The 13,350-nt window shown below is 39.0% G+C and overlaps 2 protein-coding genes and 1 long non-coding RNA gene across 5 annotated transcripts; all 3 read right to left on the minus strand.

The window, feature by feature from the left end:
• Nucleotides 1–418: 418 nt before the first annotated feature.
• LOC137183844 (uncharacterized) lies at nucleotides 419–2,581 on the minus strand. The gene is made up of 3 exons (XR_010928552.1): nucleotides 2,483–2,581; nucleotides 1,527–1,592; nucleotides 419–779 (listed from the first exon to the last, which is right to left on the minus strand). It is a non-coding gene; the product is annotated as an uncharacterized lncRNA (long non-coding RNA).
• Nucleotides 2,582–5,219: 2,638 nt separating this feature from the next.
• Nucleotides 5,220–9,780, minus strand: LOC137183375 (dispanin subfamily A member 2b-like). 3 transcript variants are annotated; one of them, XM_067590387.1, is made up of 3 exons: nucleotides 8,402–9,780; nucleotides 7,886–8,134; nucleotides 5,220–6,799 (listed from the first exon to the last, which is right to left on the minus strand). In XM_067590387.1, exons 2-3 carry the CDS (start codon nucleotides 8,099–8,101, stop codon nucleotides 6,608–6,610), a joined length of 408 nt encoding a protein of 135 aa, XP_067446488.1. In that variant the 5' UTR covers nucleotides 8,102–8,134; nucleotides 8,402–9,780; the 3' UTR covers nucleotides 5,220–6,607. The 3 variants fall into 3 exon arrangements, with proteins under 3 accessions (XP_067446488.1, XP_067446487.1, XP_067446486.1); XM_067590386.1 differs by having other exon boundaries at nucleotides 7,886–8,183; XM_067590385.1 differs by having other exon boundaries at nucleotides 7,886–9,780.
• An 868-nt stretch (nucleotides 9,781–10,648) lies between these two features.
• Nucleotides 10,649–12,981, minus strand: LOC137183845 (dispanin subfamily A member 2b-like). Its single transcript, XM_067591129.1, has 2 exons — nucleotides 12,358–12,981; nucleotides 10,649–11,087 (listed from the first exon to the last, which is right to left on the minus strand). The coding sequence occupies exons 1-2, from the start codon at nucleotides 12,571–12,573 to the stop codon at nucleotides 10,929–10,931; spliced, it is 375 nt and encodes a 124-aa protein (XP_067447230.1). The 5' UTR covers nucleotides 12,574–12,981; the 3' UTR covers nucleotides 10,649–10,928.
• Between the last annotated feature and the right edge of the window lie 369 nt (nucleotides 12,982–13,350).

Consider the following 13,350-nt stretch of genomic DNA (forward strand, 5'->3'; position numbering starts at 1 on the left):
ATAAAATATATTTGAAAAGTCTTCCATTGACAGGAAGACTACCAACATCTCTGTTACCTTGAAAATCTTTTACCTCTCTATTATTCTGAATTTCTACATCTAAATGCAAACTGTAGACAAATATTTCTTAAGGATATTTACTGCACATTTGGAAAGTATGGTGTGGACATAGCACATTGTGATGTAAGCTTGTTATCACATATCACATGTGTAACTATAGAGAAATTATTTGTTATATTTTCCTCAGATCCTGGACTAAATTTTGAGCAGACTGGGAAGCACACATGGAATTCAAATTACTTAATTGAAGAATTACAAGCACACATAAAATTATTAAAAATGTTTGTTGCTAAGGTAAATTTGCCACATCTATCACTAAGGTTGGTTTACAAAGTCTCTGCTGCAAGTCATATACTGATCTTTGCAGCAGGTGTGAATTGATCCCATCATAGTTCCCTTGGCTTGACTGATCCAGTCGACTATTTTGCTCCCCACCATCCCAACCACCCTTCACCCCATTTGGTGAAGGTCAGAGGACTTTTTTTCATATCCGACTCAAAATTACCCTCTGCTTATTCTGTTATTGACATTGATCCAGACCATTTTGTCCACTTCACCAAGCAACTGAGTCAGTGCACTGTTCTCCTCCTCGTTCTGGGGCAACGCCAGCTCTAAGTCTTGTTGGGAGCAGAACTCGATGGCCCGGGAGAAAGAGCCTCTCTCCTTGTTTGACACGAAGTATTTCCGACCAACTTTCCAGACAAACTTGTAGTTTACAGCTGAAAAAACAAAACAACATGCCTGATATCAGGAATATACGGAACCCCCCAAAACATAATATTTTTTATCTTGTGCACATAAGATATGGATATTGTTGGCAAAAGTGATCCATCTTGTTCACTCAAGTAATAATCTTGTGGACACGACATGCAGTCTTGTGAGCACAACATAATAACTTAGATACAAAGACTCTTAAGTTGTGATGAACTCAGCACAAGATAAGTTCTCCTAAGTTGTGGTAAACAAGATAATAACTTGTCCACACAAGTTCATATCATCTCTCAGGACTTTGGTAGCTCCATACAAATAAATGACTTAAGAAATATTCGGTTTTCAACAAGCCCCAAACTGAATTTTCAATTTGGCTCTTGAACTCTATTCAGAAGTCTTTGTCAAAACATACTTAGTTTTACATGTTTCTTCTTCCTCTGACTGAATACCAGTAATTAGTAATTAGTATTTGTTTAGCTTCTCACACAGGTGTAAGAAGGTCATTTGTCCACTTAACTACAATTTTTTGTTGTTCAAGATAAAAAATATTTTGTAATATTTGCAATTATCTGAATGTTTATGAATTGCCCTTTTCAAAAATAATAATGCAGTATGTACATACACAGATACATTAATATTAATGAAGCCAACTATTGCAGCATTTCACTTTCTTAGACAACAAGACGGGTTAATCATACATCAAAATATGTCACTTCCTGTAACACTCACTTGTAGTTCTTGAATATGATACTTACTCAGCTCCAACTTAGAAAAGCTTTTCTTTAAGGCTTCAAGGTCCTGGTAAACAAAGTCAAGTAGATCTGGATCAAACAAATGAAATCCAGTTACTGCAAATAAGTTGGACCTCACATCTGTCTCCAGATTGTTACAGGTGACAATGACAGACAGTCATTAATTTTTACTGACTATGACAGCAGATCAAAGTTAGTAAACCAGAGCACACATGGACACAATAGCAGGCAAACTTTAAAATATAATGCAAACCAATATAAAGGCCTTCAATACCTACTGCATGTATTAAGTGTTTCCACCTTTTGTTCAAGATTTATGTTGTAATTTGAGTTACTTTTCTGAAATGACTCAATGATCAACAGAAAATTCATTAAAAACATTTTATATTGATGAATTGTTTTGTCATTTTTCAAACAAAATCTTAACTGGTTAATTTCTTGACACCAGTGTCTCTGACTGATTAAAGACAAATGAATATTAGACCTGCATTAAGCTGGGAGACTTGCAAGAGACAACACATATAACTGTTTTCATAGACTGTGTAGTACTCATCATGATGAGGAAACTGATCTTCATGTATAAAATTGGGGGTGTACCCCTATAAATTGCATTGTATTTGAGTATTTACAAACTACGACCTCAAAATATAACCAAGTTGAAGTAATATCTCACAGAAACAGCTTCAACAAAAATCAAACATTCAAGCTTCAGGAAGGTATTGTTGCTGAACTGAATTTGTATAAGTGTTTATCTTTTTGTGTGCCTCTTGTGTATGTGTTTACACATTATCTGACTAGACTAGTGTGTTCATGCTTCCTCAAGTTTCACACTGAAATTTGTTTAAGTTGTACTATTGCTGCATCCTGCAATTTAGTAAATGACAAATCGCAACTACTCAGCTGATGAAAGTAATGCAGTAAAACATATATACTCTTTAAAATTTAGAAAGTTATTTGACCTCGTCCACACATTACAGCAGGTCAAAGGGCACCAAAGGGTCCAGCCAATTTATCACGTCCAGGGGCTCCAGCGGGTCACATTGGTCCAGGAGGTCCTTGTTCCACAAAAGAACAGGGAAAGACTCACAATACAAAGAAACATAATGCTTTTTGTAAAAAATTGACATAATTGCATTGCTCAGATGCTTACAATATTTAGCCTGAATATGGCGCCAGAGGACAAGCCGTGGTGTACCCTAAAGTCATGAGAGTTTATCCTCTGATTAACATGAATGTATTCAGAGATTTCAATATCAGTCTTCTGTGACAGCTGACATAGAGAGTAAAGAATAAGGAAGGTGACATGAAAGGATCTGGGGAGGTTTGAGAGAGGTTTCAGGATTGTGGCTAAAAGCAAACTCATCTTCCTGTCTGGGTACAGGAAGGGCTGCCAGATTTTAGACAATCACTGATGTCTGGACTGAATGTTGTAAGGAGCATGATCGCAGTGAAGTCAATATTACCCATTGTATTGTTTGGTTATTCAAGCAATTACCAATCACTAGAGTAGGCAAAATTTTCTGACAGAGATTAGAAAATTTTACTTAAACATTACTAGTAACCTGTTTTTCATTCTAATCAATAATGCATACCCCTGTGATCAAAACTTTCAGAAGCATAATCTCTGAGTTACGTTTTGGTGCTTTGAAATCTACAGTATTTGAAATACTGCTAAGAATTATGTTGCTATATGTACTTCCCAGCTCATTGTAATACTTCAGGAAAATCTTCATAACACTAAACCTCATACCGATAGTAACAAACAGAGAAACTCACTGTGTGAAGCACAGTGCAGGATGTTGAGACTGATACTGAGAATATGATTAGAAGTTATGTGTGACAAATTCAGTCCAGGTGAACAACGGATGTTGTGGTTTATGTTGATGATATAATTTGGTATATGACAGAAAATAGAGGAAAAGTTAGCATACATAGTCTACAAACCACTGACATGACCACTTTAAAATCAAACATAGGTATGAATGGAAAGACATATAGTCTATGAAGATACTACAGCTATTGTGCATATTTTTCAATTTCACAAAAGAGCTGGTGTTTGGAGATGTGATGTCAGTTTCTGTGGTTCCAGTGGTTTTGTGTACTGATTCTAGAAAAGAGGAATACCAGTTTTTGAACATATTTTTGGAAATGGCATGTAAGATTGTAGGCGTTTCACATGGTAGTGGTTGACATACATGAATACAATTTGTTTCGTTTATTTTTCATTTTTCAACAAGCACACATATCGTTGCATTGCCATTTGTGATTTAAGTCGTTTATATATTTTATATAAACGATTTTTCATACTTTAGAGAAAATGTTTAAATTCATATTCTTGATTCAGACCTCTAGGCGTCTCAAGGGTGAAAATATAAAAACTCTCCTTTTGGAGGGTATTCACATCACTCCTGTTCTCAGAAATCTAACGTGCTTGATGCCATTGTAGCTGAGAGAGGCTACTGGGTGATTTGCCTCACTGAAATGCATTGTCATCGGGTTATGCTGGTCCTGGGTTCGAATACAGTTCATGTGTTTTGCTGCCCTGACTTTTAGAGCTCTTTGTGTTTTACCTACAGTACATATGCTAAACCACATGGGGATTTGATCAAATAAATTACATTTCTTGTGGAACAAGATATATTGCTTCTTATTTTCATTATTTTCCCTCTTATCGAAAGTGGGTATACTGTATGTGGCACACTTATATGTAAAATTGCACTGGGTGCATGAACCACACTGATAATTCTCTGGTAGAGAATCAGGGGAGGTTAGGGGGGCGTTTGTATTCTACTCTGGGTGGACCCCATGACTTCATAAATGCTAAGACTGCACTTTTCTGGTAATTAAATGTACATGTCTGGGCTCACTGCCATCACACTGAAAGTGCATCTCCAGCCAAGCCAATGAATTTCGTCTTGTTCTCCACCTGGATGAATGTAAAGCAGCTTTTGTGCCTGCTACAGCGAGAGGAGACAGCCAGTAGTGTCATGGTGGAAATGGTTATTCCTCTGATCGGACTGATGTCCAGCGCTTAGCTGGTGGTGAACCTAGGGCAGCTGCACATTGGGCCTCTAAGCGTTGACTGTATGCACCTGGAACTGCACCTGAATGACAACAGATGATGCAACAAACCCCTTTTTGGCCCACAGATACACAGCCTCAACTTCTGAATGCAGAACTTCTGCAACTTTTTAATGTTGCAGTAAATTGCCAATTACTAGAGTAGGCAAGACACAGTGATTAGAAAAACATCACTTAAATATTACTGGTAACCTGAAACATAATCAGATTTTGGTCTTTTGAAATATATAAATTTGAAATATAGTTAATAATTTTCTTATTTTCACCTCAGCTCTGGTTGAGGGACTGGACTAATTCAGGACAACTTGGACTCAGAGGACCTGATCCCCGTTAGACCTCTCTCCCGATAGAAAGCTGCCCCTCAGACCCGATTGAACAGACCCCTCCTGTAGGGGTGGGGGCTACAGGTGGGAAAATAAAAAACTAACTAAATACATAAAATTCTGCCCTGACCCAACTGTCCTGACCTGACCCACCCCAGATCCACACCTCTTTGTCTTTGGAGCCCAACCAGAGATGCCCTCCATGCTGCATTCTAGCTATGTTATTTTTTTTATCTTGTGGTGGAGAATTATTGAACTTTAGGAAAACAAAAATCATTCAGAGGCGAAGTTGTCAGAAAAATATAAGGTCTTTATTGAACTGACAAAATGCAAAACCCTGAGTTATTCTGCACAGAGCAACTGACATTGTCAGGCAATACAGTCTGATTTATATTTTTAGAATGATATGATACGAACACATCTCTCATTGGTCTTTTCTTATTTATCCCTGTAACTCCCCTAAAATATCACTGGTTATAATATTAAAGAGTAGCTCACGGGTTTATTTACTTTGTCTGTTTATGCTTGGCATACTATTGATTTTTTTTTTTAATTTGCACCCTGCCCCTCACCAACTCCACTTCTGTGTCATGTCAGATAAACAGTTGCAACAACAAGAGAGGCTATATGGGCTTCAAAATAAATGTATAGAGCAATCAAATAAAGAACATATATCTAGGGCATTAAGAATACATGTGTATATATGCACTTAAAGAATATATGTATGCTTAGAGAGTATGTATGTATTACATCATAAATCTTCGACACATAATCAAAAACAACTGCATTATACTATGAATTTTCCACAAAAATCTCTTTCTTCCTTTGGTTAATACTGTCTCCCCCTTATGCTCTCTCCCCCTACAATATCTTTCAAACAGAAAACACACACACACACCTACCGAAACACATGCGTACAACAATAAGAAAATCTAAGCCAAACCTCATGCCTTTTTTTTTCTTTTTGTTTGTTTGTTTGCTTTTTCGTCTAGTTCTCCCTCTTGTCTTCTGCTATGTCATATGTTTGGGTTTTTTTTGTTTGTTTTTTGTTTGTTTGTTTTATGTTGGTCACTTGTCCTCTGCACTATAAACAAAACAAAAACTGTTTCCCCCCCTCTGGCATTGATTTATTATGTTTAGTTAATGTGTGTGTTATTTATAAAGGAGTTTCTGCAGCCAACCGCTGTCAGGATGTGAATACCGGACACACAACCCCAACTGATGGAAAGTAACTTACCCACTCACTCACAAATGTGCTGTGTTTTTTCCTCTGTGGTTTTTGGAGGAAACTGAATGGTTATCTTTCACCATGAGTTACAGTTTGAGGGTGTAAGCATGAAAAAACACACTTGTGCAACCACAACCGGTTTTTAAAGCCTCAAAATCTCACAAGAACAATTTAAAGAAACAGGACGCTTTTATTGACAAATTAAACTGTTAAAAATAAACTCTTTTGACTTACTCTCTTAGTAAGAATTCAGTTACAAAGTCTGGCAGAAATGTCAAACCTGACTTCAGATACATGGATGAGTTCCATTCAAGATTTCTGCAACACCAATAAAGATTTGTATCTTTCTTGCTTGAGGATGCAAGTAAAAAGGTATAAAAGTTTACAAATTGTGGCATGCATGTAAAGTAGAAAAAAATATCACTATGCCACAGCAGCAGGCAACTCTAACACTATTTGAAATATAGCTTGAAGTTGTAGTGGTATCTGTAGTAGTTAATCTCATTTACAATCCAGGCGAAAAGTATAATGACAGTAAAGATTGTGATGGAAACCAGCACAGTGGACACGATGTTGAGGCAGCGGGCAGTGGAGCCATAGTGTCGGGCACCCTCCAGGTCTCCAGCCACCTTCCGGTCTCTAGCCTGGAAGGACCAAAGCGGATTTTAAAAGCAGTTTCCTTGTTTCGTTCAACCTTGAGGAACTGAAACTTTTATGGTTAAACTCCATGGGCTTCATGCATGAATGTTTTCTTATTTTTCTCTTAAGCTATATTTGTTCTGGCACAAAGCAATAAGACAGCTGGGATTCAACAAACTCTCTTAACTACCTGAACTTGTCTTAAATTGGTCATTTCAGCCTGTTGACTGCCACCTGTTCATGAGGAGGTGTGTTCCTGAGATGTGATCATTAGCATAATCCACACCCCTAAAACTGCCATATTAGGCTCCATGTTCTGTTCTGTTTGTGGGTGAGTTTCATTCACAAAAAAGTTCTCAAAGAGTAAAAACACCACTCAAATTCAAGTCCTGCCTTCAGAAATTATAAAAAAAAACATTTAGGAGTGACAGTAGGAGACCCAAAACAATTAGAAAATATGAATCCAGCTGATGTGTCATCAGAACAGCTCTGCGCTGTGACAGAAATAAAGAGGGAATGATTTGATGTGGATGTTAAAAAAAACATCTTTCTAAAACAAAGTGCTCCGTGATGGGAAGCGGTCATGTGACAGTCACAGATATATTAGAGGAGGATATTATAGTCTACAGGTGATGTTGCACTGTCAGCTGCAACACAAGATGATGCTGGACAGAGACCTGCAGAGGGACATAGAGGCAGCAATCAGAGCAACTACTGAAATGTAGAAGCTGCTGCATCAAAATTTGGCCATAAAATTAATAAAATCTGCCATGATAATGAAAATGTGGTTAACAGAATTTAGATTTTGCACGACGTTCCTTTCAATTGTGTATGTATTATAATTGTAAGTCAAACAAGTGTTTCTCCCCAGTGAAGAAAGACAGAGATGATCTGTTCATGTAGTATCATAAATTTCATTCGTACCTTACGAGAAGTATACGAGAAAATCGATAAATGCCACAAAGATATAAGCAGAATATTAAAAATCTTATTTGATATTACTTCAAGTCTTTTTTTCCTGTTTAAATAGGCAAAAAACACAGTTTGGAATACAAATGATCACAAGTCAGAACAGTTGCACATCAGCTCACCTTGATAGAGTAGATGAGCGCTGCCAGTCCAAGACAGAGAGGATTTAAGTAGACAAAGCAGCAGAGGGACCAGACGATGTGGTCCTGGGGGGGATCAGTGGTGATGTTCACAGTGGTGTACTGAACCATCGTAGGTGCACTGGGCTGTCCGGAGAATCCATCATACCGCCCCCCCTGCAGTGGAACAGCCTCACCCGGGTAACCTTCAGGATTCATCGTTGCCAGCTCAAATGTAGCTTAGAGTGGAGGCTGCAGGAAGGCGTGCAGTAACTTAAATGCCACTGCAAGTGTCTGTTTCCTTTTGACGGTTTTGCCAAAGCCAATGAGACAAAAACACACTTGTAACACACTGCTTCCTTGCGGCAGTCACAGGATGTCTTAAAGGAGTGGTTCACAATTTATAAAGTCTATCTTAAAACAATAGTCAGGTCCAAATGAACATTGAAATCGTTTTTTCTTGCTGTAATCATTCCTCCTGTTCATACGGACCAGAAGATCCCTTCATAATGCACTTACAATGAAAGTGATGTGGGACAAAATCCACAAGCCTCCTTCTGTGCAAAAATGTATTTAAAAGTTTATCTGAAGATAGTGTGAAGCTTCAGCCATCCAAAATAGTCAAATCAAGTAGATATCTTTCAACTTTACAGTCTTTTTCATGCCAATGTCTCTTTGTGTTACTATACTTCCACCACAGCTCAACAGGGAAACACTGTCCGAGGAAATACGAAGAGGGAATTTGATGCTAAAAAGACTATAAATGTGGCAGATATCCACTTGATATGACTAACTCAGACTGCTGAAGCCTCATATAAGTGTTGGGCCTCAAACCATGAGGTCACACAAAGAAGGCCTACATGTAACCTGTGAGGCCTGACCACGAGGTGCTTTATTCCTTTGTTTTCCCCGAGATAAAGGAATAGCGCCAAAAATGCTGCTTAGACAATGGGAGTCCATTGCAAACTCCATTTCCAAGGATGCTTTGCGATTTTCACACCTCAGCAGGGAGCAGTCAACATACAGTCTCATTGGCGGAGACGTTCCTGCACAGCGGAGCGTCCTGATGATGATGACATCACCGCCCCTTTAAAAACTGAACGTGCCCTAAAGCACACACCTTTCCCATGTCACTGAGCTAGGGGTAACTCCTGTTCCTCTTGGAGTCAGCTGACTAAAGGGGGTACCCCACGCACGTGTTTTCCCCTCATCGAAGACTCCCCTCGCCGGACAAGACGAGACTTTGCTTGTGTTCACCCGAACACATTCCCGGATCCGAGAGAGACCGCTGCTGCAACCAGCGTCCTCAATTTCCTCGAGACGGAAGAAACGCTTCTTCACCGAGTCGACTCTGCTGTTCTCTCCGCCACGCTGCCGAGAGCCAGCTGCCATGCTCTTCGCCGACCGTGCGAGAACGGCCACCGTCTGCATCCGAGCCCAGGACAAAGCCGGACATAATGACGGATTACACACACACACCCTGCTCGCTTTCTGAAGCGACCCAAGTAAGAGGCATAAGTCTGGGCAGAGGCAGTGTTAATTGTGTGTTCTTATCAGCATCAGTTGCTGTTGTTTAGCATTTAGCTCTTAGCTTTGCTATTGTTTTGTTGTGCTGTTGACGGACCGCCGCGTCCATTTTTCTCTGTTACTCTTAGGAGTATTTTAAGTTTGCTGCCTGTTTAGTTGTGTTCACCACGCTAGACTGTTTTGTGTTTGCGCCGTCTTGCTTCTGTCTAACCAAGACACCGCCACATTTCTGCCATCCGGTTCTCATGCGACGTGACTTCCTCCCATAGTCACGTCCGCGTCGCAGGCCGACGACGTCATCACGTCAGGCCCCGTTGCCACCTTGTCACACACACGCGCACGCATTCCCCTGCATGTGTCCAACCCTGTACATAGCTTTGTGTTTTGTTTGGTAGAATTAGATTTTAGAATAGTTGTTTATTGACTGAAGCATTTGTTAACTTTGTTAATTTTGCTAAGTTTAATAAACACTGCTATATCTTTAAAGAGAAGTTCTTCCGTCGTTATTGTGTGTAAAATTGTGAAGAGTGGCTGATTGAAGGAGTCAGAGCTCGAATTCACCCTTCTTTGTTCATCCTTGAATGTTGATATCTCTCAGGGGATCTTTTAATAGCCAGTATGAACAGGAGGAATGATTACAGCGAGGAAAACCTCTTTCAGTGTTCATCTGGGCACCTGACTGTTGTTTTAAGACAGACCTGAAAAATTGTGAACTTATCCTTTTAATGTGAAGTCCTGAGGAGTTTGCGGTTTTAACTGAGAATTAGAGTACATTCTTTCAACTGAACTGGACATTAAATTGTCCTTGAAGCCTTCAACTGTCACATTTCTAAAAGTACACCTCTAAAAATAAATAAAAGAACAGCCAGATGGGAGGCCACTTCTCACTTTTTTTTAGAGTTGATAATGTGGAGCATGAAAGTTTGGATCAAAGAGCCTAAAACACAGGTATAAACTAAACCAGATGCTGTTAGTGATAACTGTCCGTGTACTGGAAAGTTACAGGAGGGCAGGTCCAACAGGCTACAGGCCAGTGGTCTACAAAACAGAGATGTTAGACGGCTGTAAGGGACATGACATGTTTCAACACAGTACAAGTGTAACTCTATAGTACCAGGAAATAATGCCAGTATCTATACAACCAATCTTTTTACCCTCAAAATTTCACAACCACATTTCAAAGAATAATGAAGCAGACAAAATTCCATTTATTGAAAAATGAAACTGTTGCTGAGATGCAGACCTCCCTGACAGGAAATCTGACTTAAATAACAAAGTCTTGCATTCAAACTTGACTACAGACTGCTGTTAAGGAAATGTGGAGTTACATTTAGGACTTTTTAACACCAATGAAAGTTAAGTGTCTGTTTTGCTCAAGGGTATAAGTAAAAGGGCATAAAAAGTTACAAATTGTGCCATGCACGTTAAGCAGAGAACCACAAGTATCACCAAGCCACAGCAGCAGGCAACTCTAACATTTGAAATTATGCCATTTTTTTTAATGTCCGTAATAGTTGCTTCAGTATCTATTTGATTCTCCAGACATTCTGAAAATTGCAATAATGAAAAGAACAATCATGATGGCAGTCAGGACGGAGGACACGATGTTGAGGTGGCGGGCAGCGGAGCCGTATTGTCTGGCACCCTCCAGGTCTCCAACCAACTTTCGGTCTCTGGCCTGTAAAAGCAAAAGCACATCTCATATTTTTCAACAAAAACTTGATGACATTCTTGTTTGCTCTATTTCCATGCAGCAAATTCAGTTGCTTTCTTCCTTTTCTATCCATATTTCCATTCTCACATGTAGTTTTGTTTGCATAGTCATTCCACCTCTGACTCTTTGTCTTCAAGAATGTCAAGCAAAACTTATGACAGATTTAAATTATGTTTTCTTCGAACTTCTATCTCATTTGACTATATATATATATATATTGTTTTTATATGTCTTTTGTATCTTATTGTGTCATTAATTTGTACATTGGTAAGCATATCTTTAAGATATTGATTGCTTGATGAAAACATTTTCCATCCACTGCACAATAAAAACAATGATTTTTAACCCATTGTCCAAATTGCAACTCTGTTTCCTAATCCAAAGAAAGATGGTAGCTGGTGGCTCCCTGGATAGGAAACAGAGTCACACCTTGTAAAACAGGTTAAAAATCTTTTTTATTGTGTAGTGGTAATTTAATTCTCTATGGTCCCTTTTCATTTTAAGGTGAAAGGTAGCAGTGCTCACAGCTCCAAGTCTTGAACAGAGTATCAGGTGCACAATTGTGGCAAGGATGAAACAAACAAATCACCGGAACTCACAGATCTTTCTTATTATTATTTGTTGTGGGCAGAAATGAATGCATTTCAGCCAGAAGCCATCATCAGCATGAACGTGCTATTTCTGTCCACAATAAATAATAATAAGATAAATCCATGAGCGCCAGTGTTTTGTTTGTTTCACCCTTTTAATTTTAATTCTGAGTTAAATTATCCTTCATACTGCCTCATCATTTAGTGGGAAAAATTGCTCATTATTGTAAACATTACAAGATTTTGATAATAGCTAGGCAACAGGAACATTACTGGAAAATTAAACTATTAATGTACTCCCCAACACTGTGCACACAGCCTACAGTTTACATGGATAGATTCAGAATATCTGACGTGTGTTGTGCATCTGAATATTAACTGTATATTGAAACACATGTCCTGCGTTATTGTGTCTTTAAGATCCTGTAGTGGAAAAAGCCTAAGAGTGCAGTTTAAGTGATGTAGATCAGAAAGGTCAGCTGATCAGATTGTTAGATATTAAAGAAGCATAAAAAACCCTGTGACTGTTAGATATTACATGTACAGTACATATATAGACATTAATAAAACTAAAAAATAACAGAAGATTGGTACACAAAGAATGTAATTCATAAGCAAGTCAGAACAGTCGCACGTCAGCTCACCTTGATAGATCGGATGAGTGCTGCCAGTCCAAGGCAGAAAGGGTTTGAGTAGACAAAGCAGCAGAGGGACCAGATGATGTAGTCCGGGGGGGGCTCAGCGGCGATGTTCACAGTGGTGTACTGAACCATCGTAGGTGCACTGGGCTGTCCAGGGAGCCCATCATGCCTCCCCCCCTGCAGTGGAACGACTTCAGCCGGGTAACCTGAAGGATTCATCGCTGTCAGCTCAACTGTAGTTTGAGGTGGAGGAAGGTGTGCAAGAACTAATTATTACAGTGTAATTTGTGTTGGCTTTTGAGGTCAGCAGATTTGCTTTTTGTTTTTTTCGCACCAAGAGCCAATGAGTGAAAAGCAAGCTAACCACACTGTGTGATAGGTGTTGCAACATTCAGTACATGACCTTTAACCAGCCTTAATTGTACTTTGTACATATAGCATTGTGAGCATCACCATTTCTGTACTGCTGAACATAAGTACCACCTGACAGACCAGCTAGTATGACGGTACACTCTTACTCTTCTTGAGATGTAGAATTGGATATATCTGGATCAAAGAGCCCAATACACAGATAAGCTGAAATCAGTAGTTTAGAAGCTGTTAGCAATAAGTGTGCTAGAAAATTACTAGAGTGAAGATTCAAAAGTCTTCAGGCCAGCAGACACCCGCTAGCTTACAAAACAGAAGCTAACAAAACATCAAGCACTGAACAGATAAAGTTCTGTAGCCTTAGCAGGAAGCCTTCTCATGTCAGGTGTCACCTGTTGTGCGGACATTTGATCAAACTGCACATTTTCACTTAAGTCAGCTCAATAACATTTCAATTTCACATCACATACCATCTTAATATCCATGAAGATACAAACCTGCTTTAAAAAGACAGTTGGAGCAGAAGAAATTGAGACAAATGAAAGACACTGATAGGCTTTAATTACAAATTATTGATGCAGGCACTAAATACACATCTCATCTGAAAGAAGTTCACAACTTGACTAT

The sequence above is a fragment of the Thunnus thynnus genome, chromosome 5 (genome assembly GCF_963924715.1).
Source record: "Thunnus thynnus chromosome 5, fThuThy2.1, whole genome shotgun sequence".
Taxonomy (NCBI): domain Eukaryota; kingdom Metazoa; phylum Chordata; class Actinopteri; order Scombriformes; family Scombridae; genus Thunnus; species Thunnus thynnus.

Excerpts from the sequence above, each read along its gene's own strand:
- LOC137183845 (XM_067591129.1), bottom strand. The coding sequence starts at position 12,573 with ATGAATCCTTCAGGTTACCCGGCTGAAGTCGTTCCACTGCAGGGGGGG. Across the intron at positions 11,088-12,357 it reads CACTCATCCGATCTATCAAG|GCCAGAGACCGAAAGTTGGT; the intron begins GTGAGCTGACGT and ends TTGCTTTTACAG.
- LOC137183375 (XM_067590387.1), bottom strand. The coding sequence starts at position 8,101 with ATGAATCCTGAAGGTTACCCGGGTGAGGCTGTTCCACTGCAGGGGGGG. Across the intron at positions 6,800-7,885 it reads CGCTCATCTACTCTATCAAG|GCTAGAGACCGGAAGGTGGC; the intron begins GTGAGCTGATGT and ends TGGTCCTTCCAG.